Source organism: Zeus faber (assembly GCF_960531495.2).
Source record: "Zeus faber genome assembly, chromosome: 1".
Classification (NCBI taxonomy): domain Eukaryota; kingdom Metazoa; phylum Chordata; class Actinopteri; order Zeiformes; family Zeidae; genus Zeus; species Zeus faber.
This window is the reverse complement of record NC_137193.1, coordinates 14,270,159-14,295,405: the sequence shown is the minus strand read 5'-3', so window position 1 is coordinate 14,295,405 and position 25,247 is coordinate 14,270,159. Positions and strand designations below refer to the sequence as shown.

General features: G+C 43.2%; 1 protein-coding gene across 1 annotated transcript; it reads left to right on the top strand.

Moving 5' to 3' along the window:
• The first annotated feature begins 149 nt into the window (after positions 1 to 149).
• On the top strand, positions 150 to 24,783 carry skic2 (SKI2 subunit of superkiller complex). Its single transcript, XM_079999562.1, has 29 exons — positions 150 to 194; positions 617 to 738; positions 944 to 1,065; positions 1,447 to 1,564; positions 1,780 to 1,894; positions 2,031 to 2,105; positions 2,313 to 2,366; positions 2,465 to 2,628; positions 3,151 to 3,306; positions 3,598 to 3,743; positions 4,892 to 5,038; positions 5,121 to 5,205; positions 5,322 to 5,428; positions 5,517 to 5,663; positions 5,762 to 5,858; positions 6,251 to 6,463; positions 6,671 to 6,781; positions 7,332 to 7,443; positions 7,930 to 8,048; positions 9,831 to 9,962; positions 10,709 to 10,846; positions 11,647 to 11,751; positions 12,348 to 12,483; positions 12,986 to 13,112; positions 14,122 to 14,332; positions 17,910 to 18,020; positions 19,609 to 19,827; positions 23,589 to 23,729; positions 24,509 to 24,783. Exons 1-29 carry the CDS (start codon positions 182 to 184, stop codon positions 24,707 to 24,709), a joined length of 3,744 nt encoding a protein of 1,247 aa, XP_079855688.1. The 5' UTR covers positions 150 to 181; the 3' UTR covers positions 24,710 to 24,783.
• The last annotated feature ends 464 nt before the right edge of the window (positions 24,784 to 25,247 follow it).

Below are 25,247 nucleotides of genomic sequence, written 5' to 3'. Positions count from 1 at the left end.
ACGATCTCAAATTCGAACCATTATGTAATCATAATAATCACGAAATATAATAACGACGTAACGTCTTCGCTCGGGGCGAAGCAAAAAAAAAAAAAAAAAAGACTCGCTTCCGCTGGTCGAAGTCGGCAGCTTCCGGTGCGACCCTCGCGACCAACTTAGTGTCGCTGTTTCAGGCGCAGTGATGGACAGGACGGGTAGGGAACATGGCGTGTTACTCGCCCGCTAATCAATGAGTCATAGACGGGAGTTCCAGACCCCGCTCGTTGAGAGCGTATTGCTAATGGACGGGTGTTACTCCCTGCTGTTGGGGTGATGTGGCTAGCAGGCTAGCTGCCAGTCACCGCTCCCCATAGAAAACCACCGATGTTTATAACGAGCTGTCGCGCACTAGTTTCTGGTTGTTCTCCATTTGACAAACACGTGTTCAACACCAGGGAGACTGTGGCGCGGTCTGTTGTTGTTGTTGTTGTTGATGTTGTCGTTGTCGTTGTCGTAGTTGTTGTTGTCGTCGTTGTTGACGTTGACGTGCGCTGCTCAGCGTGTGCAGTGACCGCGCTGTTTGACTGTCCCTGTTTCCTTTCCCGTTTTTTTTTTTTTTTTTTTTTTTTAAATGCAGATCTCCCCCCCATTGGTCCCACCGACCTGCCGCTCTCTCTGCTGGAGATGGGATGCTCCGGCAGGTTCGAGCTGATCACGCATCCTCTGCCCCATGACCAGCCCTTACCTCCCCAAAGCACGGTCAGAATGAGATAATATCGTCCAAATAAGTCCATCTCCATTCTTCTTCTGCTAACCCCTGTCACTACTCATTGGTCTATTGTCTCTGTTTTGTTTTGTTCTTTTTTGCAGATTTTATATGAGTGAAAATAATATGCCCTTTAAATGTGTGTGTGTGTGTGTGTGTGTGTGTGTGTGTGTGTGTGTGTGTGTTATTGCACCCAAGCTCCCCCATGGACTCCCTCCAACCAGTGTAAACCTGGAGACAGAAGTTGAGAAACAGTTTCTGCATGACCCCGCCTGGCTCCCCATACATGACAAGGATGCTGCCTTCCAGAAGTTTCTTGAGTAAACATCTGTTTTTCGTTATGCCACCACTGATAATTATGACTTAAATATACAGTTGAAAGCTTGGCTGGAGAAGACTCATCACGATAGTGTGTTGTTTTCATTCAAGATTCAAGATTCATGATTTTTATTCGTCACATACATATACATTCATACATATATGCTTTCATACATATATGCAGTGAAATGTAATAAATGTGCAAAAGTCGACCGGAGCGGTGGTGCAAGCGACCGCAAGGGGCGGCGCCACTATCGCCACTCATGCGTTTTGATCCATGTTTTCTAACCCAACCACACATTTTAGTATCTCCAACGACATTCATTCCGTAGAGTTCAGGTCAATGAGGTTCCACTGAACTGTTTTTTTTTTTTTATTTGTAGTGTGTTTCAGAGGAAGGTCCACGTGGACACTCTGCTCCACTGCTCCCCGTCTCCACTGCACTCTGGCTTGTCTGTCGTCCGCGATCCCACCACGGGAATGCTGCTGGACTTCACAGAGGTAGCTCACTGGTCTCCGCTGTTTGAAGAACTGTGTATAAATATTCCATTCTTATAATCATGTTATACATTTGTTTTCACTAGAAAATGTCATGTCTTGATTATTGTTACGGCTATGAGACAACCCGATCAAGTATTCAAAAGCTCCTGTCTTGGAAATTTCTCAGATTTTAAGTCACTTGAGCTGTTGGTCGCTCCACCTCCCTTTTCTCCCAGGTGTTATTAGCAGACACCGGCCTATCGGCAAAGAATTCACTCTCTTTACAGCGCCAGCCAGGGCCTCCTTCAGAGAGCCTGCGAGGAAGCAACACCAACTACCCCTTTATGCCTGGTCAGTCCATCTCCCCAAAGAGGCATTCGAGAGGATCAGTTCAGTGGAACCTCATTGACCTGAGTCCTCCAGTCCTATGTGATTTTGTGATTTAACTTTGGTGTAACCCTAACCAACCTCTTATCACCTATTTCAGGAGGAATGGAGGAACTTACACTTGAGCAAATTAAGAACAAATCAGAGTTTGAGGAGGATATAGACTTTGAGAATGGTGATTATTACATTTTGGATATAACTTTGTGTGAGATTAAATGTCTTATATCTAAAATTGTTATTATTGTTAAAATTGATTTTTTTTTTCTTTTCCCCAGAGAGGGCCTCTGGCAAACTGAAACAGACATATTTCACATTCTTTCCAGCCCTTCAGACAACAATAAACATTTGGCTTTATGGTTATATTTGCTGTTTTCCCTCACAGGTTTACTTAAAGTCCCCCCTGGACTTAAAGCAGGGATGGATTTCAGTGACAAAGGTGAGTGCACCCGTCGGTTTCCTTTGCAAACAATCTTATTTGGTCTCGTTGAAATTAATTATTGAATCTCTTGTGTTTTATGACAATAAACCTTGAAGATACCAAAGCGGCGAAGGCTGAGGTCAACCTCATGTCCCTCTTGTCCTCTCTTGATGACATCATCGATTTGGAGCCCGAGACGGAAGAGAAGCCAAAGGAAGAGAAAAGTATAGCAGCCCCCAACCTCCCCAGAACAAATAGTTTGGAAGACCTGGGCATTAAGGTAGATATCACAGCATCTCTGCATGAATGATTGAGTTGCAGGAGCCTCTTGTTTTGGCAAATATGATGCAAACAAGGCTTATTAATTAACTTTAATTCTCCCTATGTCAACACTAGTTTGATTTGCAGATGCTGACAGTTTGCTGTTTCTTCAAATGTACAGTCTAGTACAGTGATTCTCAACCTGACATGCCAGAGATCACAGGTCCCCTATCTTGAGGCCTTGCATGTTTTTTCTAATAGTCAAAATATTGGTTCAAAAATCCACATGTAATATAAATTGTAACAAAATCCAGGACTATATGTTCTAATGTATTGTATACACTTAAAACCTTGCTCTCTCTACCATGGAAATGGAGCCAATTCAGACCAAAACGTGCCAACGGTTAATAATTACATGGTAAATACATGAAAAAATGTGTCTTTTAAAATAGGGGCGGTCTCACATTGAGTCGAACAAGAGCAAGAACAATGAACTATGTCCAGATGCTGACCAGTATTTATTTTGTACACATGTCTGCAGGATACTGGATCGTCCTCTAACACATCAGGGAAGGGAAAAGCTGTGAAATCCAAACCAGAAGTGGACCAAGAAGACAACAAGAAGTGGGCCATCCCTGTGGACATCAGCTCCCCCTGCACAGACTTCTACAAACGAATCCCCAATCCAGCCTTCAAGGTAGATGACAAAACAAAATGGGTCATGGTTTTGTACAACGTTACGTGCTGTGGTTTGTGTTCTTCTTCATTACCACTGGTTTTGCAATTAAAAAAAAAAAAACTGCCTATACATTTGGTAGATCCATAGACACAGAGCTCCTAGAATGTTTGCGCAGCATTCATTAATGGATTTATTCCCTTTTCAGGATAATATATAATTTGGTCGTGCGTATAGTTCTAAGTTACAGCACATTAAAATGGCTCGGCAAATGACATTGCAGCATTGCCAACATGTCTTCTCTGCTCCCAGTGGCCGTTTGAGCTGGATGTGTTCCAGAAGCAGGCTGTGCTGCGGCTGGAGGCTCACGACTCCGTGTTCGTTGCAGCGCACACCTCAGCTGGCAAAACGGTGGTGGCGGAGTACGCCATCGCCCTCTCGCAGAAACACATGACCAGGTGTGTGTCACAGGCTCCCCAAATGTGTGATACAAAATGCTGCTCCGCTTGTTTGATCGGTGTGGAGCAGTTCACAGGGCATCTGCAGGTCCCTAATTTGTCTCAAATTCAGGATAAGTGCTCAAGAAGGCCTCTTTGAGTTGTCTTCCATTTAGTTAGGAAAAGTATTTATCTGCAGCATACACACCAGTTCACAACTGCCCGTCTCTATCTTTTGGCAAAGACTGAAAAAGAGAAACATCAATGATTTCAAAGTCACACAAAATGATATAATTGTGTGTGTGTGTGTGTGTGTGTGTGTGTGTGTGTGTGTGTGTGTGTGTGTGTGTGTGTGTGTGTGTGTGTGTGTGTGTGTGTGTGTGTGTGTGTGTGTGTGTGTGTGTGTGTGTGTGTGTGTGTGTGTGTGTAAACTGTATAGCTATATTCACTGCAAATACGATCTAGATAAAATTTTAGGTTGCATGAAAAAAGATTAAGTAGAGTAGATTAAGTCTTAAGTGGAGTTGACAGAAACTCACCGATCTGATGACTCAGGATATGTACTGTATGAATTTGTATTTATTATTACAGCAATCATATGGGACATAACACAATAACTATATACAATACAGTTACTCCTCCTTAACAACCTAGGTCCGTTCCTCGGACCAGGTTTTTCGGGAACTGCGGGAACGAGACTGAGAACAGTGATGAGATGTATACATTGTATATCGTGTAAATAGTGTACGTAGTGTATATAGTGTATATCATATATAGTGTACATAGTATATAAAGGGTCATGCACAATGAGATGCTTGATGCTGAGACGCAGTGCGTACGCTGCGGTATTGTACGCAGCGTACAATACAGACTGGTCAGAGAGCTGGTCGTAAGTCAGAACAGTCGTTAAACAGGTAGGTCGTTAAGTGAAGGGTACCTGTACCCTTTAGTACGATTAAAATCCCATATTAGAGAATCTAACAGAGATGTATCCCATAGAATTGTTCAGAATTCACATTTTCAAATTAAACTTCCTTCAAAAATGTCATTACTCAGAAATGAGGATTGAACTTAAGTGATGACGCAATGATAATTTGATGCATTGTGCACTTTCTTGTCAGTCATATCTCTCTCTCTCTCTCTCTCTCTTTGCTTCTGATCACCTGTAGGACCATCTACACCTCCCCTATCAAGGCCCTGTCCAATCAGAAGTTCAGGGATTTCAAGAGCACCTTTGGTGACGTTGGCCTCCTGACAGGGGATGTGCAGCTCAGCCCCGAGGCCTCCTGTCTCATCATGACCACCGAGATTCTGAGGTGCAAAGCAAACCTGTGATTTCTGCCACTCGTCCGCGATGCACTTGTGGTATAAATACATCTTGGCTTACTTCTGTGTTAGGTCCATGCTTTACAACGGCTCAGAGGTCATCAGGGACCTAGAGTGGGTGATATTCGATGAGGTCCACTACATCAATGATGCCGAGGTTGGTGGAAGAATCCAGCATCCTCCACAGATCTGAAACATTGAACATTTAAAAAAAAACAAAAAAAAAACATTGGGCGACTTTTTTTAGTTGTATTTAAATTTTATCCCCACCAGAGAGGCGTTGTGTGGGAGGAGGTTCTGATCATGCTTCCAGAACACGTCAGCATCATTCTGCTCAGCGCCACCGTGCCAAACGCTGTGGAGTTCAGCGAGTGGATCGGGTGAGTGTCCCCGCGCGGGGCCCTCTGCCGCGGTGAATTCCGAACACCTCATGTCGCGGGGAAGTAAAACCGAGCTTGTTTTTCCCAGTCGTATCAAGAAGAGGCACATCTACGTGATCAGCACGGCAAAGAGACCCGTGCCTCTGGAGCACTTCCTGTACACGGGAAACAGCTCCAAGACGCAGAAGGAGATGTTCCTCCTGCTGGATGCCACAGGGAACTTTCTCACCAAAGGGTACGGCTTGAACTCTCCGGGACAGTTTGCCAAGCGCCTGTGTGGGAGTGAGACAGGGCCGCCATTTCAGGATGTCCGCGTGTGTTCGCGTCTTCTAGGTACTACAACGCTGTGGATGCCAAGAAGGAACGCACGAGCAAACACGCCCAGTCATTTGGCACAAAGAACACGTCTCAGCACACAACAGCCAATCAGGTTACATCTCTTTCTCTCCCATGCGTGTTGTTTACGTTTCTGGATATCTATTTATTGTGATTGTTGCTTTCTCTCATCCAGCTGTTCCCAAACTCAACCCCATAGCGGCACACCTGAAAATACGAATAAAATCCACTTCAAAGAGGCAAAAAAGTTCCATTGTTGCACATTTATTAATCGTTCAATAAAAAAAAGGAACTGTTTATTCAGGACAATAAAAATAAAATCAAACAAAAAAAAATTGCATATAAAGATATATTCATATAATTGACACCCCACCTGCAATACCCTTGGGGGCTATTAGTGGGCCACAACCCACACCATGGGAATGGCTGCACTTGTGACATCTTCATGCTGTATCATCTTCTTTTTCTTAATTCCTCACCCCCCAGGACAGAGCGGTGTGGCTCTCCCTCCTCCACTTCCTGTCCCAGCGGCAGCAGACGCCCGTGGTTGCGTTCACCTTCTCGCGAACACGCTGCGACGAGAACGCGCGCTCGCTCGCCTCCATGGACCTGACCAGCTCTGTGGAGAAGGCGGAGATTCACTCCTTCTTCCAGAAGAGCCTGAGTCGCCTGCGCGGGGGAGACAGACAGCTCCCACAGGTAGCGGGGAGCGCGCCCCATCCTTGCCTTTTTGAGGGGGAAGGCGGAGCCCGCCACCAACAATGGAAGCAGTGTATAGAGGAGCACATGCATGACACAAGTGAATTGAGTGGCTTCTTTCCTATAAAGTGCCAGCTTAATAAAGTGTCAAATATGGGTTTTAAATCAGTCGGACATATTTGATGAACGGCCTGTTCTCTCTGCTAGATCCTGGTGATGAGGGACCTGCTGAAGAGGGGAGTCGCGGTCCATCACAGCGGCATCCTGCCGATCCTGAAGGAGGTCATCGAGATGCTCTTTTCACGCGGGCTGGTCAAAGTAAGTCTCATGAGCGCATGTGTGGATACTTTCAGTGCTTAATTTCAGATATCTTTATTTCCGGATGATATTTGATCGATGACTATTATTTCATTTTGTATATGTAAATTAGAGTAAATAAAGGTTGCATTTGACTTTGGTTAATCCCCCATGCTGACTGTAAACCACCGAGATATTAAGTGGAATAATCCCCCACTCCAGTGGAATAGCAATAGGAACTTTCTGTTGGTTGGAGTAGAGGGTGTTTTCTTTCTTTTTTTTTTTTTTTTTTATATTTCACTTTTATAATGTTGATGAGCAGCATTTTTGACCAACTTTATATGTTGCTGAGCGCTAGTGCAAGGTCAATTGAAGTTCTCATGACAGGATGTAAAACATTGATGTAATCTCTGGAGGGTAATCTCACTCATTATTTATCGCATTATTCATTATTCTGGAAACCTCCAGCCACCGCCACTCTTTTAACTAGAATATTAAAAGAACACTTTTTTGTTAATGTTTTTGATCCCATGGGGTTTTTTTCTTTCTTTTCAACTCTGCTCTCTTTTAGGTTCTGTTTGCCACTGAGACTTTTGCTATGGGAGTGAACATGCCTGCTAGAACGGTCATTTTCGACAGCATAAGGAAACACGATGGAACAGGCTTCCGAAACCTGCTACCCGGTAAACTCATTTTTTTCTTTACCCTTTATTTTTTTCTTTATACTCTGATCCGTCATCTGACTCTTTCTGCTTGTTTATGTTTCTTATAGTCCATAGACAGGTTTTGTGCTATTTATCTATTTATTTTTGGGTTTAGGAGGGAGCAATGTGCCAACTTAATTTCCTTGTATGTGCAAACACACTTTTCAGAAAACAAACCCTGGTTATTTAATCTTTTCAAAATCACAGCCAGATTTTGAATTTTTTTTTTTTTTTGATCTAAGCATGGATTCATCACTGTCTTTGTGTCTTGAGGTTTCGGGTTTTGAGTTGAAGAAAAAATGCAGAGGAATGTTTACGTGCTTTAGATGAGCTCTCTGTTCACGGCCTCATTATGGTGGCTTATTGGTCTCAACATTGTCCTAGTCCTGCACACATTTAGCCCTAAGCGTCTTTCCACTCGCTGTCTTCCTGCCTCCGTCTCAATCTCCACTTCCTCCCGTCCAGGGGAGTACATTCAGATGGCAGGTAGAGCGGGACGTAGAGGTCTGGACCCCACGGGCACGGTCATCATCCTCTGCAAGGCCGGAGTCCACGACATGGGCGATCTGCACGTCATGATGCTGGTGAGGGGCTGACACTGTCGTCCTTTTATGCAGGGCTCCAGACTAACTAAAAAAAATGCAGTGTTTCAGCAGAAATGTATTATTTTTGATAAAAACGTTGCACTCATACATCCACATACATCCTCTTTGTGCGGCACAAGTGAACAAGCTTTATGCTTTATGTGTGCTCAATTAAAGAAATTAAAGAAAGGTAAAAAAGAAAATAAAAATCCCGGAGAAAGGAGCTGTCTCCGTAGCGTTTTAAAATTGTAATTCAAATACAACACGCAGATTCCGGCCCCCTCCGAGTGTTTCCTACTAGTATAAGATGACGATTTAAAAAAATAAAATAGAAAATGGTTGGCATATTTCCAAGTCGCGCTGGTCCTCCTAGTTATAAACATTTAGTAGCACCATCCATGAATCCATCTATAGGCTTCTAGGTGAAAATAAATCAATGTTGCAGAAGATTACCTTGAAATAAATAAGAAATGAATGTTCACCAGAAGGCTTTTAGTTTTTAGGTTCTAAAACTAATAGCGGCCTATTCTTTCTGTGCTATCAACGTCGTCTGATTTAGTGGTTACAGATATTACAGACAGATATTATTTGTGTAAATATTTAAATGTTGGCCTTCTTTCTGAATCATGCCACAGAAAGCAAGAGGCCCAAATAAAGGCCTTAAACTATAATTGACATTGGACTATATAGTTTTCACTGAAGTGATATGTATTTTAGTTGGATTACGACTTGGTTTGTTTTGACAGTCATAACAGACTAGTGCTCCCCCTAGGGGCAGAATATAATACACCTTAATGTTAAAAATGTTGTGTTCTGAGCTAATGCAAATAGAATGACAGAACCTTGCACTTCTCCCAATATGAGGTATGATGTTTTTAGTCGGAGCAGACATAACAGAAATGCATGGAAATGACTAAGACTTAAGACATGAAACAACATGAAGAAGCGTAGTACTACATCTCAGAGGTATTCTATAACCCGGGACTGTTATCATCCTTCATACTGCTTCAGTTTCTCCATCTAATTCTCATCAATTTTTTATCGCCCAAAAACTCAAAGCACAATATAATCCTTATTTGCGCCGTGCTTCAAGGAGGTTATTTGTTCAAGACAAGTGCTTTATTAAAAAACAGTCGACTGGGCTATTTTTACTTCTTGCTCTCTTTGTGTTGCGTTGGTGAGGTAGTGTTCCTTCCTTTTCATTATGTGACATTCTTCTGTGGGTAGGCAATGGAACAGCTGACGCATCACTGGTTTCACATTTATCACACCTTCCCGCCTAGAACCAGAGATGGCGGTTCTTAGTGTACTTGCCTGCAATGGAAACTGTGATATTGCTCTTATTCCACGAATAACGTGTACGTCAGGACTACTTCAGCACTCTTTTTGAGGATGCCGTGGCGGATGTTAGTCTAGTACTTAGAGGAGCAAGCTTACCGTTCAGATGATTGCTGATTCAAACATGATCATGCTAACTTGCCCTGTATTGCTGTATTTAACTCTGTTAGAGTCAACTTGTTTGTACTTTTGTCATGTATGGCTACCAAATTGACCCCTGCTGCTGAGGCTAGTTGTTTGCAGGAATTGCACTGGCTGCAATGAGGGACTCCACCAGTCATGCCCGCTTCTGTAAGATTTATTGGTTTGGTTGGTTTATTGCTGCTTCAAGCCCAAATTCCTCTTCATTCAAAATCATTTTCCTACCTACCATATTAAGTATACTTCATTTTTCTACATTGTTCTCATTTTGTGCTTGACGCCATCCTCCCTGTGCGCCACCAGGGGAAACCCACCGTGCTGCAGTCCCAGTTCAGACTGACCTACACCATGATCCTCAACCTGCTGCGGGTGGAGGCGCTCCGAGTCACAGACATGATGCGGAGAAGCTTCTCCGAGAGCCACAGAGACCCCCAGGTGACACTCGGCGCAAAGCAGGATCATACTGTATATTTCAATGGCATATTTTCAGGGTCCTTACCAGGTAAATTTAATCCAGCATGGTTGGAAATAAACACTTGTAGTAGTAGTCTGTTGGAGCCAATTTCAACAGTGTATGATAAATAGTAGCAGACAAGTTAATGTGACTGGAATATAATTAAAATGAGAAATCTACAAAAGTTATGAAATGTATTATACAAAAATTTGCAGATAAAATGTTGAAATGTCGGGAATTTTCTCAGATTGGATTATAGAGGGAGGGGACGTCACTTGGTTTATGGTTTACACCTGAAAATTAATAAATTAATGCAAACCACATTGACTCAAGTATAAACCATTTTCTTGTTTACTGATTTGCATAATTTGAAATGTGTTTTCCTGCTCTCTCACTCATGTGTTGCTGTTTCATACATAAGGGTAGTTCAAAGTGCTTAAAATATATTATGTCATTAATTCAAATACGGTATAGACTAAGAAATCATCTGGGGTCGGTAGAATATAATTTCTTTCCTCCGTTAGAGATGTCTATCATTGTTCTCAGTCAAAACAGAAGAAAATCTGCATGTTTCTCTTTAATATCTGACGTGTTTAATATAAGGCTCGTAGATTGTCCCATGCCCAACCATTCAGTATCTGTGCATCCCAAGTGCTGAGCCATGAAAAGTTAAATGATACATCCCTCCTCCTCTTCCTTGTCCTCATCCTCCTCCTTCCTCCCACAGACCCATGAGAAGAGGATTCGGCAGTTGCGGCAGACGTTATCGTCTTTACCTCCTCTGGACACCCAGGGCCAGCTGTCGGACCTGGAGCTGTACTACCACACCGTTACCGAGCTGCGCATCACCACCGAGGCCCTGCAGGTACACACACAATAAAAATGTATTACATTAATTTTTTATGAAAATAAATTGGGAAAAGAAAAAATAAAATAAATTAAGCGAAAGTATTGAATATAAAAGTAGGAGTATAGAGTATACACACACACAAGCTGCTCTGGGTTTACTTACTAAATGGCAAAGAAATGTATTTGTTTTTTTATCATATATAGAATATATGTTATTTACTTTTTCTGACATTCAATAACAATAACAATTCAACTTGGAAGCACAGTTAAAACAATTTAAAAGGACTTGAATTCAATAATAATAATAATACAAATTAAAATCTGTATATATTAATAATTGTTAATTCTAAAAGAAAAAAGAAAATTTACCAAATAAATATCAATTTGACATGAAAATAAATATAAAAGAATAAAACTAAAATGTATCAAAAGTATTGAACATTACACATTTTCTGTCTTGAGTATACACATACAAACATTACATTACATTACATTACATTACATTTAGCAGACGCTTTTATCCAAAGCGACTTACAATTGTTCAAACACCGACGGACGCAGCCATCAGGAGCAATTAGGGGTTAAGTGTCTTGCTCAAGGACACTACAGCATGCTAGCAGGAGGAGCCTGGGATCCAACCAGCAACCTTTAGATGACGAGACCACCAGCTCTACCGCCTGAGCTACCACCCCCGTGGGTGCAGTCATTACTGCAGAAACACACACACCACGACGCGTGATCTGTCTGTAGGTTCTCAGACACCATTTTGAATAACTAACTTCATTATCTCTGTGGTTCATTCCCTGCTGCTCGCAGCGTGCTACTCTGGAGTCTGTCAACGGCCTGAAAGCTCTGTCTGTCGGCCGAGTCATCGTTGTTAACAACAAACAGCATCTCAACGCCCTGGGAGTCATCCTGCAGGTTTGTGTGTGTGTGTGTGTGTGTGTGTGTGTGTGTGTGTGTGTGTGTGTGTGTGTGTGTGTGTGTGTGTGTGTGTGTGTGTGTGTGCGTGTGCGTGTGCGTACGCGTGTGTGTGTGTCATAGTAAGACTGTTAGTGGCAGCTTGAGCTTGTTATAACTGAAGTCTTGTATTGTTCTTATTATTTTTGGTTGATATTTCATGTTCAATGTACTGTATGTGTTGCAAGATATTATAAAGATACCATTTTATTAATCCCTGGGGGAGTTAAGGAATAAGTATTATTCAAAAATATTTGTATTATGATTATTGTTGTTGTTATGAATAATTATAATTAAACAGAAAATATTGTTCAAATTATCATATAAATAATAATATAGAGATATATTACATCATTAATAATGATAATATTATTATTATTATTATTATTATTATTATTATTATTAATAATAATAATAATAATAATAATAATAATAATAATAATAATATAGAAGAATAAAATAGTTATTGTTCCTATGTTGATGCTTGTTTGCCGTTTTGTGACATAAGCCTGTAACGCTGTTGTCGTCCACCTCGCCGCCCCTCCCCTCGCTGCCAGGTGTCCACTGACGCCGTGAATCGCACGTTCACGGCTCTGGTTATCTGTGAGAAGGGCAACGAAGAAGGAAACAACACCGATGCAAACGCCGGCGCCTCCTCTCACCTCTACAGCACCGCCCTCTTCATACCTGAAGGTATGAAGAGGGCGTCCACACACATTTGAGCAAGATGAGCTGCTCCTCACACCCAGGGGTTAAATTGGGGGGGGGGGTTATTTATTCTCCTTTGGTAAATTGATAAATACATTAATTAATGAATAAAAATGATATTGAAGGGGTTGCCGGCATTGCCCTATACTGTATATCCATATGGCCTTCCCAGAAGGGATCAAATATCAAAATATGATGTACAATAAACTTAAATAAATGCTGGTTAAAAATTATAATTAGGTCCACCCACCTCCTGTGTGTGTGTGTGTGTGTGTGTGTGTGTGTGTGTGTGTGTGTGTGTGTGTGTGTGTGTGTGTGTGTGTGTGTGTGTGTGTGTGTGTGTGTGTGTGTGTGTGTGTGTGTGTGTGTGTGTGTGTGTGTGTGTGTGTGCGCCTGCCTGCCTGCCTGCCTGCGTCAGAGTGAGACTGTTAGTGGCAGCTTGTTATAACTGAAGTCTTGTATTGTTCTTATTGTGTGTGTGTGTCAGGGCCGTGCAGCCACACCGTCCTGAAGCTGAGTTTGCGCGATATCATGGCCATCACCGTGAAAACCCTGAAGGTCATTCCTGACAGGATCATCGACAACTACAACAAGAGGCAGCAGCTGCGCTTCAGGTGTGTGTGTGTGTGTGTGTGTGTGTGTGTGTGTGTGTGTGTGTGTGTGTGTGTGTGTGTGTGTGTGTGTGTGTGTGTGTGTGTGTGTGTGTGTGTGTGTGTGTGTGTGTGTGTGTGTGTTTTGCCTTTTTTCTAGGGCTCTCAATCGATTCAAATATATAATCGCGATTAATCGCATGATTGTCCATAATAAATCACAAATGACTCGCACATTTTATTTATAATGTTTTAAATTGTGGCAATGATGGCATCATTGTGCCATGTAAAAAGTCGGATTTTGATAGAAATCGCAGTTTTCCACTTATTTGGAGTTTTCTCTGCAGACGCCGCATAGTACCTACTGTACACCTGTATGAATTGGCTGTGTGGGTGGGTGTGTGTGTGTGTGTGCGCGAGAAAAACGGAGAGAAATGCTGTTTTATTGTCATCGATATATCAGTAAGACATGTTTGTGTGGATGCAGCATGCAAACGAAAACAATATAACCAATCATCAGTCATTTGCAACCCCCCACACTCCTCATATGTCACTTTTCCACGACTACAGACTTGATGTGATTGTTAAGAACGCGCACCTATAAATAGATCAGACAGCGAGGATTTTGTACCAAGGACCCCCCCCCCCCCCCGAAACGGAGCGTGCGAAACAGAACGTATGTTCATGTGTCAAAAAAACCGAGTGCCATTACAACACATTCGCGTGAATGCGTTATCGCGGGAACTGTGACAGCCCTGGTTTTTGCCTTTCGTTTTTCAGTCGTTAAACCTCCATGAGAACAGGAGAGCAAAAAAACAAACAAACAAGGAGTGGATGAGGAGAAGCGGCAGCAGCAACGTACAAGACCGTGTGTTGAATCTCATTTTGAATGAGAGTGATAATGCGACGACACGCTGGGCTCATCCTATTCTTTAAATAAATGATGAGCAGTTTATGTTCGTACTTATGTCCGTACCTATAACTTCCTCTCTTCCTCCCACCCCCCCACACCCCCCGAAATTCATGAACACAGGAGCGACCCTCCAGGCCAAGCCATCTCCACCGCTACCCAGGAGCTTCTGCGATTGGCCGAGGGCAACCCCGACGGGCTCGCAACCCTCGACCCCGTGAACGACCTCCAGCTGAAGAGTGTGGACGTGGTGGAGGACTCCATGAGGCTGCGTGTGCTGCGGGACAGTCTCAAGGAGTTCAACTGCATCCACTGCCCCACCTTCGCCCAGCAGGTAGGACGTTTGACGGGAGCTAGGCAAGTTGATCCCCTCTGATCCCATGCATCGAGGTAACACAGTTAGCATTAGTTGCTCGAGGGTGTAGTTCCCTAATTTCACAGGAGCGAAGCTAATCGATTCCTCAGACAGCCTTGTACTGAGCTAACACAGTTGGCATTCGTTGTTGGAAGGTGTATTTTTCCAAATTTCACAGGAGCTAGGCTAGTTGACCCCCTCTGCAGCCATGCATTGCACGAACCCAGTTAGCACGCAGCCAGTCCATATCTTGGTTCTGGATGGTACAGGGATGAAATTGGTGTTGGCCATCTCGTCTGAACCTGGATATGGTAGACAAAAGGTGAATTTGCCTGAAAACTTAAATATCCCTTTCACATAACCGTATCCATTTCTGCTATACTGTCATCTTTGTGCATATTTTACACAATGATGAAGTAGTGACCTTAAAATCTTTTCCTAACAAAGAAATTGTTCACGGGGCATTGTAAACACTCTAATTCGTATGTCTAATTTGTGTTCGAAAACAGCGGGAAAGAAAAACCAAAATGCAATATTTACAATGTGCGACGCTACCTATGATGCTATGCGTGTGAAAGAAAAATGATAAAAAAGAGTCACAGTGTGCAGACTTTTTCTCTGATCAATTGTTGATCATCAAATGTGTCATGCCATAAACAACATGAAATACAGATGTTGGAGCCATATCGTCCAACTGTAGTGGACACGTGCATGTCCGACTATCACGCTGGTGCTATGCGTAGGTTTGACTACCTGGACATTTTTCTTCATCTTAAGGTCAGATGATGAGAGAGTGGGGGGGGGGGGGGGGGGTTAGGAAGGTGAGATGATGAGAGTGAGCAATATTTTAAATCCTGACATACTGTAGATAGATAGATAAAACGTTTTTCTTTCAAAGGGCTTTTCCTCATGGATCCAGAGTAAAAGAAAAAAAATAGCGAATGAAAGAATCCTTAAGTATGATGAGGATGTATTTAGAATGTGGAAACTTTGTGTGTAGAACCCGTATGATCTTCCTCTGTCAATTTAAAGGGAATTGAATTTGAATGAAAATGAAGAATATAACATAAAATTAATTGAGAAAAATGTAAACATTTCTGTCATAATAATAATAATAATAATAAAAATAAATAGATAAATAAATATAGCTGCAGGCAGCAATACACGGGTACCATTATTGACACAATTACAAATTTTCAAGTTACCATGGAATGTAGCATCAGTTCATGCTGTCGCTCTTCTTTACGTCAGCATTACGTCTAAAACGAATAAAATGTTCAGAGTTTATAATAAATGCAGCATCGACTCATGTAATGACTCAGTGACCCGAGTTTTCCGAGTCCTGATGACACAAAATTACGAATACAACGATACACTTGCTGCATGTTATGACCTTATCCTAAAAATTAGAAGGTGGCTGACGGAGTCGTGCCTCACGGTGTCTCTGTGGAAGGAAATCACTCCGTGTGGAAGTTCCCAACAACACGGTTCCATTCAAACGGATTAAACACTGCATTCAGAGACTTTTTAAACTTTTGGTACTAAAATAAAGCATACACGATTGGGACCCATTGCTCTGGAGCTGCAAGCCAACTCCACATGTGAGGACACAAACCCGGAATATGTTTTCGACTGTTTTTAACAGTTTGTATGTTACGACTGGCTAGAATGCCGCAAAATAAGAAGGGATAGGACACCGGGTCAGATGTGAACAGAATGCGTTTATATTTACAAACAGGGTCAAATAATAAAATATCAAACAAAGTAAGATGAATATGAATGTCGGGAGCGACGAATGGGCGTCTACCCTGTGTAGTGTGACATAATGGGTGACCACCACGACTAAAGGTGTAGCATTTTTTTTTATTTATTTTTTTACTTTCCTGCCTAGTCCGACTACTACTACTACGCGTTCCTTGATGTTGACCAATAGGATGACTGAGTGATCTCTGGTGCACATACCTTGAGTAAACAGATTGTCCAAACAATCCAATCTACACTTTATCTACACTATTTTTTATTTTCGGAACACAAGACCGTGAGCATCACGCATAGCGCTTCTGTAGCCATATGTGGCCATTCTGCGTGCCACAAGCCATCCAAGTGGCGTTTTCAGGCACAGAGACACAGAAGACGATGGGTTGTAGACACTAGTTTATTATAGAGAGGAGTCTAGGTGGAATAAGCCAGGAGCAGATAGAACATGTCATGACAGGGCTCCTACCCCGAGTGTGTGTGAGGATGGGGATTTGACCTGCTGCTTGTTAGCCCAACCAACGAACAACAGGTATGCAGCCACCCCGACCCAATTGCCTAGATCCAGGTCAGGTGTGGCTGCTCAAACCATCCCATCTCCACGCCACACCATATTCGTTGACAGTTTCATGACACCACCCCTACTACACAAAACAAGCAGGTCTACAGAGCGCACTCTCCGAATGGGAACGATCACCCAGAGAACCGGACTTATTTAACATCGGATGATGATGACAAGCTGCGCCAGCATCAGCTTCCGGTAAATTTACAACGGATTTTCACTAATTTCTGTTCCAAATGTAAATCGATATTGATCACACTTGAACCACAAGATGTCTGAAAAGTCCCGTTTCCAACAAGACCATATCAATGCGTACTGCGGTTGCCGTGTTTCAGATACTTTTGGCTCAAAAAATGCCAAGAACATTAATAATAATGAAAATCTGAGCAAAATTAAAAGAGTTGCGGCCTGGACACCTAATAATAATAATAATAAGAAAAAAAAATAATAATGAATATATATATATATATAAATATATTCATAATAATACTACAAAAATATATATATATTCTATAACAAATATACATACATGTATACCTCCATACCGCTGTCTCTTACTGAAGTTGTTGTCAGCCTCTTCTCTGCTAGCTCTAATCTAGTCTCCCTTTCACTCCCCCATTAATTTCCTTTCAGCTCCCTCCATTATTCCTCATTTTCATGGCACGTCTGCTTTCCCTCTTGCTTATCCGTCGCCACCTCGAACCAAAGCCGCCGGGTTTCTGCCTCGCGCCTCTCGCAACGCCCGCGTAGATGAGGTGAGATGAGATGAGATGAGATGCGATCCACAGAGCAGCGCTGTTCTATAATTACCAGGATAAGCACAAAGGGGAAACGCTGACACCACAAAACCGTCAGAACCTTCTCTTCCCCCTCGATAACAAGCTCACACACTTAGCGTTGCGCTTCGCTCTTGTATCTGAAACTTCACAGCTACGTCTACGTCGAGTGCCGCCGGTTTGGGAAAGGGAACGCTTGGCTGTGATCTGATCTGCACAGCAGGCCACTGACGTTCAGTAATTGGCCTGAGTCTATGTGACAAGGTCTTACAGTATAATGCTCCTTTGAATCGCAGTGTGCTGTATCTGGAATATTAATTTAATATAGTATTGCTGTTGTGTGTGTGTGTGTGTGTGTGTGTGTGTGTGTGTGTGTGTGTGTGTGTGTGTGTGTGTGTGTGTGTGTGTGTGTGTGTGTGTGTGTGTGTGTGTGTGTGTGTGTGTGTGTGTGTGTGTGTGTCAGTACACTCGTGTGCACCAGAGGATGAGCGTGCAGGAGGAGTTGGACAAGCTGCTGTTCCTGGCATCGGACCAGTCCCTGTCTCTGCTGCCGGAGTACCACCAGAGGATCAAGGTTTTTTGGGATTCATAATTACAGCGTTGGCCCACTGCAGAGCCTTCAAATTCTAATCTATGAATGAAACGGCCTTAGAATAGTAAATGTGTATGAAGTTGTCTTCAGTTTGGCTTTTGTTTTTTTGGAGTCTTTAAAGCAGCGTATTTGTGCTCATGAAATTTTACTGGAAAACTCCCCGTAATGTGAAGGATTTCCAAACACTGCTGCTGCCCCTGGGAGTCATCGCCTCAATCTGCTGCTGCCCTTGCTTTTTGACAAGAAAACGATTTGTAGTATTAGCGAGGGCAGCGCAGCCAAAGGAGCCATGTTCCTGAAAGGTTTTGTGTTCCGCGCTAGACATGACCGGCCTTGGCGCTGTTTTTTGGTTCTCATGAAATGCATCCAGTCAGCGACCCTGCCCTCTTTCGGAACTTCTCAGCAACCGTAGTTTGACGTTTCCGGGAAAAGAGCACGAGGGAGGTCCGAAGTCAGAGTTTGTTTACATCAGTTGTCATTTTATTGAATTTTGCTTAATGGAGCTTTAAGTATTGCAGCGTAGACTGCAGTGTGCAATGTTTTCATTTGCTGTCAATTCAGCGCCTCAGAGGATCCTTAGCCTGAGGTCGGTCTCACTTCCTCTTATCTCAGGTCTTCTTTCCAATTTCAAGCGGCACCAAAAAGGTCTTGGAAGGTCTTGAACCGAACTTGACCGCGCCTTTATTCTCCACCTTTTAGATTGATTAAATCCTTTGTCGTCGTTCGTCGTCCCCTCGTCGTTGGACCGTTGTCAGATGGGCTTTGATCCGAGGAGCCGCTCTTGGCCCATTTTCCCATAATAATCTTTCCGCCACGTTTGTCGACGCTACGTGGCCTGCGTCCCAGATGGCGTGTGATCGAAGAGATGGAAACATCCAATATTTAAAACACTTAGTCCCGTGATTATCAATTTTTTTTCACATCAAGGACCCTCGATTTGATATGCATTAGGCCACGGACCCCCAATTGATGAGGTTTTGCCTCGCAGGCCACAATTTTTATTATGAGATATGATATGATCCAAAATTCCATACCCGTCTTTCCTATAGTTATTGAGATAACAGTGAAACTAGCATCAAAATAGTTATCGTACTACATAATTTTGCTGGGGACCCCTTTGACCCTCTTAAAGGACCCCAGGGGGTCCCTGGACCCCACATTGAGAGCCACTGCGCTATTCAGTAGTTTCGGCGGGGCATATAGGAACATGAAAGAAACAATGGAAATTTGAATAAGCCTCCTATTGTCTGCTGACCCCTAAATCTTAATCCAATTTAAAGTCGGATAAAGCTTCATTTTATTCCCAGTAGTGTAAAGTCAAAATGAAAGCATTCTGGGTCACTTATGTGAATCCCTTGAGTGGTTTCTTTGTACAGTATATCATATTGAAAACTCATTCAGAATTCAGAAGCACTCCAGTAAGGTGAGACATCCCCCTCCGCTCGTGATTGATAAATGAGACTCGGGTGAAATCGTCAAATGTAGGTCGATAAATTACAACGTAAACAACATCGTAAAGCCGCGTCTTGAGTCTCCGATGGCAGTTTAACATTTGTACCGGTTTCCCCAGGTCCTGCAGTCGCTGCAGTACGTGGACGCCAGTGGCGCGGTGCAGCTGAAGGGCCGCGTGGCGTGTCAGATCAGCAGCCACGAGCTGCTGCTCACCGAGCTGCTGTTTGAGAACGCCCTGAGCACGCTGGCGCCCGAGGAGAGCGCCGCCCTGCTGGCCTGCCTGGTGTTCACACAGAACACACAGGTGGTGCCGCACATCACCAACACACTGCAGGAGGTAAGGCCGTGCCCGAGCGTGTGGGAATTGTTTCCGGAGGGATGGTGAGACAAATATTTTTGAATCGTTTAAAATATTTGAATCAGGCCTCATGTGTTTTTTTGGTGGATGTGAACAATGATTTTTATTTATTTTTTTATAAATTCACGTATTCAAACACACACAATTAAAAAAGGTGTGTGTGTGTGTGTGTGTGTGTGTGTGTGTGTGCGTGTGCGTGCGTGTGTGTGTGCGTGCACTGTATACAGTACACAGCACAGCATTAGTACACCCCCTCTGCAACCTAACAAGTCTCTTTTTACAAATAACACATATTTGGGGTTTCCATGTGATGCAATGTTCCAGCAACTCTGGTTTATCAGTTACCAGTGAAACACGACAATACTTGATTTTATTATCCAAATGAAAAAAAAGGCCATGTTGGAAACCCTCCTGAAAGTTACAAAATAAAACTTAATAAAATGTTTTCTGGTGCTAGTTCAGGGCAGATGGGTCTGTTGAACCATCACACCCAAACAGGTATAATTGGTTGACAATTAATAGTGGTGGTTAACCCATTGAATCACTCACAGACTTAATACTGACAACAATAGCACCGCATGGGAGAGAATTGTCTGGAGACTTGAGAAAGAATTATAAGAAAGTATTTCATTGCACAAAAGAGGAATATATACTAATTTATACTGTATACCATATATTTATTTGTTTGTTTATTTATTTATTTGTAATAGATATAAACATATAAAAAATACAATACATGTACAAAGTAAATGCATATTAAAGATCTAGCTGCCGGCAGCAATACACGGATCCAGTTTAGCCAGGTTGGGTCCGTTTTACAGTTTCCCGGGTTCTCTGAAACGCAGCACGATTTTCCGAGTTTACTTGAACGCAGCATGGGCTCCCCCCGGTCTGTCGTCTCCTGATTGCCCCGGCTCACGAAGCAACCACTATGCGGTCTACACAGCGCAACCCTCTGGTCTTGAAAACAACCGTCCATGTTTGTCTGTAAACCAGAACTTCTCATTGTTGTAACTCGCCGTATTGTCTGAGGAAATAGAGCTGCACTCTCAGTGACGGGTGGCGATTTGGTGCCGTGTCGGGACGGTCATTTATTTGTTGAGGTTTTTTTCCCCTTGGATTACATTTGCATTAAGTTACGTTTCCATGAAATCCGAAAAAACGTTGTGGTACAGTGGTACCTCGACTTACGACTGCATCTACTTACAATTAATCCAAGATACGAGCAGCGATAGTCGCGAAAATTTGTATCGACTTGCGGCCGACTGCTCCAAGATACGACCGTGGAAATTTGCAGTTGGCACGTCGGTGGCCAGTCAGTCAGCAGTCAGTCAGCAGTCAGTCAGCAGACGGCCTACATGGTATCTGCACGTAGTTGGTGGCTTATCCATATTTTTTTCATATTTATTGTGTTTGTGCTGTGTATTTTGTTTATTTTCACCCTTCATGTTTTCATAATTTATATGGGAAAAATTGCTTTGACATACGACTGTTTAACGTACGACCGTTCTTATAGAACGAATTACAGTCGTAAGTCGAGGTACCACTGTATTTCTGTGCATAATTACCATTGCATGGCTTTTATTTTTCTGACGCATCGCTGTACTTGAACACATCACTCAGTCGCACGTTTCGGTGTTTTCGAGGCACTCGCTGACAAATTTTTAAGGATTTGTTTTTACAAAGTAAAAGGCAAAGTAATTTAGACCACGGATTTAAAATATCAATCTTAACAGATCTGCTGACGTCTACCAGGTAAGAAGCTGTATGAATATACATGTAAATGGATAGTTTGGTAATGTCTGAAGACGACAGAGTGACTGATTCCACGCTGCCCAATAGATACGGTCCAACTGGACATTCCCGTCACGACAATCGGAATCTGTGCATTTATAGTAAATAATATGACGACGCGATAAAGCGTCTTACTGTGAATTGCATCTTGTTCATTTTGGAGCGAAACGTGTGACGTGTCGGTTAACCAAGACCGACTGAATATTTTGGGTCAAATGTTTTTCAGTTTTTCATTTTTATTTGCTCCCTATGTAGATCGATTTGAATAAAATTGCAACCAGGAGATCCTTGTGACATAGCGCTTTACAGGAAGCGACGTTCCTAGCTTATGCCGAAGTATGTGTTCCATCCGTCCGTTTTTTTTTTTTCCCGGGTTAGACATGTTTCGCTGTCAGACAGCGCGGTACAAACAAGACGTAAAGCGTGTTTGTGTGTTTTGCCGAAGTAGGTGTTCCAGATAGTTGATAAATATTTTATTCCCAAACAATAACAATAAGGGCCTGCCGAACAATAACAATAGGGCTCTATGCTATAGTAACAATAATAATAATAATGAATATATTTATCATCTATAGTCTAGTGAAATTGTACTATAGTAGTGACAATAATAATAGTAACAATAATGTTTTTATAATAATACCAACAGTATTACTAATAATGATTCTAATAAGGAAATAATGATAAATAATAAAACTGTGTGTGTGTGTGTGTGTGTGCGTGTGTGTATGTGTGTGTATGTGTGTGTGATTCGCACACTCCCATGTTGTGCTGATTAACCAGTTTGAGTCCCATGTGGGTGAATCATGTCCCTGCGGTGTCGCTCTCTGACTCTACGCTGTCGTCCAACAGTCGCCTTTCCCTGCGACAAGGACGACCAGGGCACCGCACCTGACTCACCCCAAAAAAAACTTGCTCGCTCACTCACTCACTCATGTCCCCTCTCTCTCAAACAGACACACAGAAACACACACACACAGTGTCCGCGCACGACTACGGGAGGTCCCGATACATGGAAGTGCTTTATAAGCGCCTGAATTAGTGATGAAGGGTTCTCCGGAGCCGGAGCAGCGCAGTGTGAACAGATTTACAGAACATCAGTGACAACATCCAGGACAAGACGAAGAGTACATTTATCCGACTAAAGTTTGTGTTTGTAGTTGGAGTGTCCACGTCTCCCCATGAGGGCTGTCACAATCATTGTGACATTTTAGTTGACAATTTTTTTTTTTAATTGATTTCATGCCACTTTCATAATAAAAGCTTATATCAATACTTCATTGTAATACAAGAGCTTTCTGTTGACATTGACGATAAAAAAAAACATAAAAGCTTTGGGTTGCCGGTTAATTTGCTTCAGCCAAACCAAAGGAAAAACACACATTCACGCATACCTATGTGGTGTGGGGATGGTGTGGTTTGAGCAGCCACACGTGTCCTGGATCCAGGTAATTGGTGGATCCAGGATCAGTGTGGCTGCATGCCTGTTCCTCGTTGGTTGGTCTAACGAGCAACAGGTAAAACCCCCATCCCCACACTCACTCAGGAGAGGAGCCCTTGTCATGACACATGTCTATCTCCCGCTGGGCATATTCCATTTAGCCCACTCTCCACAATAAACCGGTCGTCCTCTGTCTCTGTGCCGAAGGTCCCTGAAAACGCCACTTCTGTGGCGCGTGGAAGGCAAAACTGCCACAACCTAATTTTCATTTTGTTCCTTGGCTTAGGCATGTGCTTAAAATGCCCTTTAAATGTGGTTGTGGTTTTACAAAACAATTTCGGTCGGCTCAAACAAGCAGAAATGGTTGATTCACGTCTATATCCATCCCTCTTCTTGCCCGTTCCCGCCTTTTAACTCAAACTGCCTCCTCTTTCTGTGATCTCTTGTCCCCTCTTCTCTTCTCTTCTCCCCGTTCCCTCTCTTCCCTGCACCCCCTCTCCGCTTCCAGGGCATCGATCGCGTGCTGGCGGTGGCCCAGCGTATTGGCGACCTGCAGAAGGATTGTGGGATCACGCAGTCGGCGGAGGAATTTGTCAGCCAGTTTAAATTTGGCCTGACAGAAGTGGTCTACTGCTGGGCCAGAGGCATGGTGAGCAATAACCAACCAGGGGAAATGGGGCAAAACTTTTACAAGTAGACACTTGTGAGGGTCTATGCGATTTGTTTTGTTTTTTTTTCCTCCGTGTTGTAGGTTCGACACTTGACACCTGACTTAAAATGGGATTCACAGTGGTTGTGTCTTCACGGCCCGACACTAACTTTTAGAAGTTGGCAACCGTGCATCGGCTGTTGGTTGCGTAGGCTGACAAAACGGTTGCCGAATTTCGCATAATTTTATACGCTTATCGAGGGATAATGATCTGATAAAATTATAAACCATATTTCTACTTTAAGAAAGTGATATTAACAAAGGCGAAAACATGTTGATTGACATATGAAAGGTGCTTGACAATGGCAGCAACCAGACTGCTCAGGATGATTGACAAAGGCCCAAATCTGGTTGCCCGTAGCAACGAGGCGGCTGTGATTGACGAGCCCTGGTTGCTAACATCCCTTCCTAATGTTAGTTTCTGTTATTATGAAGTCAATCAAAAGAAATTTAACTATTGTTTGAGTTTACATCCACAGTACATAAAAATTGTTGGAACGTTACATCTAATAAAATAACATGAGATAAAAGTTTATTAATCCCATGGGGAGAATTCAGGTGTCACAGCAGCAGAAAACAGTGCAAGTGTGAAAAGGTGTAAGATGCAAGAAAGAAAAATGAAAGTAACATATGTACACATCCATTTTGCCCCCCCGATCCCCCTCTGTTCCTGACCCTCTTCCTCTTCCTCACCCTCCTTCCCCTTCATCCGGTCTCAGCCGTTCGGCGAGATCGCCCATCTGACGGATGTGCAGGAGGGCACGGTGGTGCGCTGCATCCAGCGTCTGGACGAGGTTCTGAAGGAGGTTCGCCAGGCGGCACGCATCATCGGGGACTCGGTGCTCGGGAGCAAGATGGAGAAGGCCTCGCTGGCCATCCGCAGGGACATCGTCTTCACAGCCTCCCTCTACACCCATTGAGGGACGGGAAGGGAGCACGGGCGGAGGAAGGGGACGATTACCTCTACTAGCAAGTCCTTCTACTCCCGCTGAGGGACCGGAAAGAAGGAAGGATGTGTGGAGGAAGAGGGAGGGTATACAAGTCCCTCTACACCTGCTGAGGGACGTGTGGGGAGGGAGGAAAGATGTGTGGAGGAAAAGGAAGGGTCTACAAGTCCCTCTACACCCGCTGGGGGACAGGGAGGGAGGGTGGAGGAAAGAGATGGGTATACAAGTGAACGCAAAGTAGTATGCCATGGTGCCTGTAGCCAAATGTGTTTTGGTTTACTTGGTTAGTGAGTGAGTGTGTGTGTGAGTGAGGAGCATGTGCCTGTGCAACACACGGCTGTTTACATGATGTGGGTCCCATGGAAGTCCTGAAGATGCAAAGGGAAGGGAACGCGCTTAAAAACAAAAATAAATCTGCGCTTACGACCACAGACCAAAGTAGTTGTCTCTAGTCTGAAAATGTAATTTATTGTACAGTATTAAAATCCACTGTATATACTCGAAGATGTGT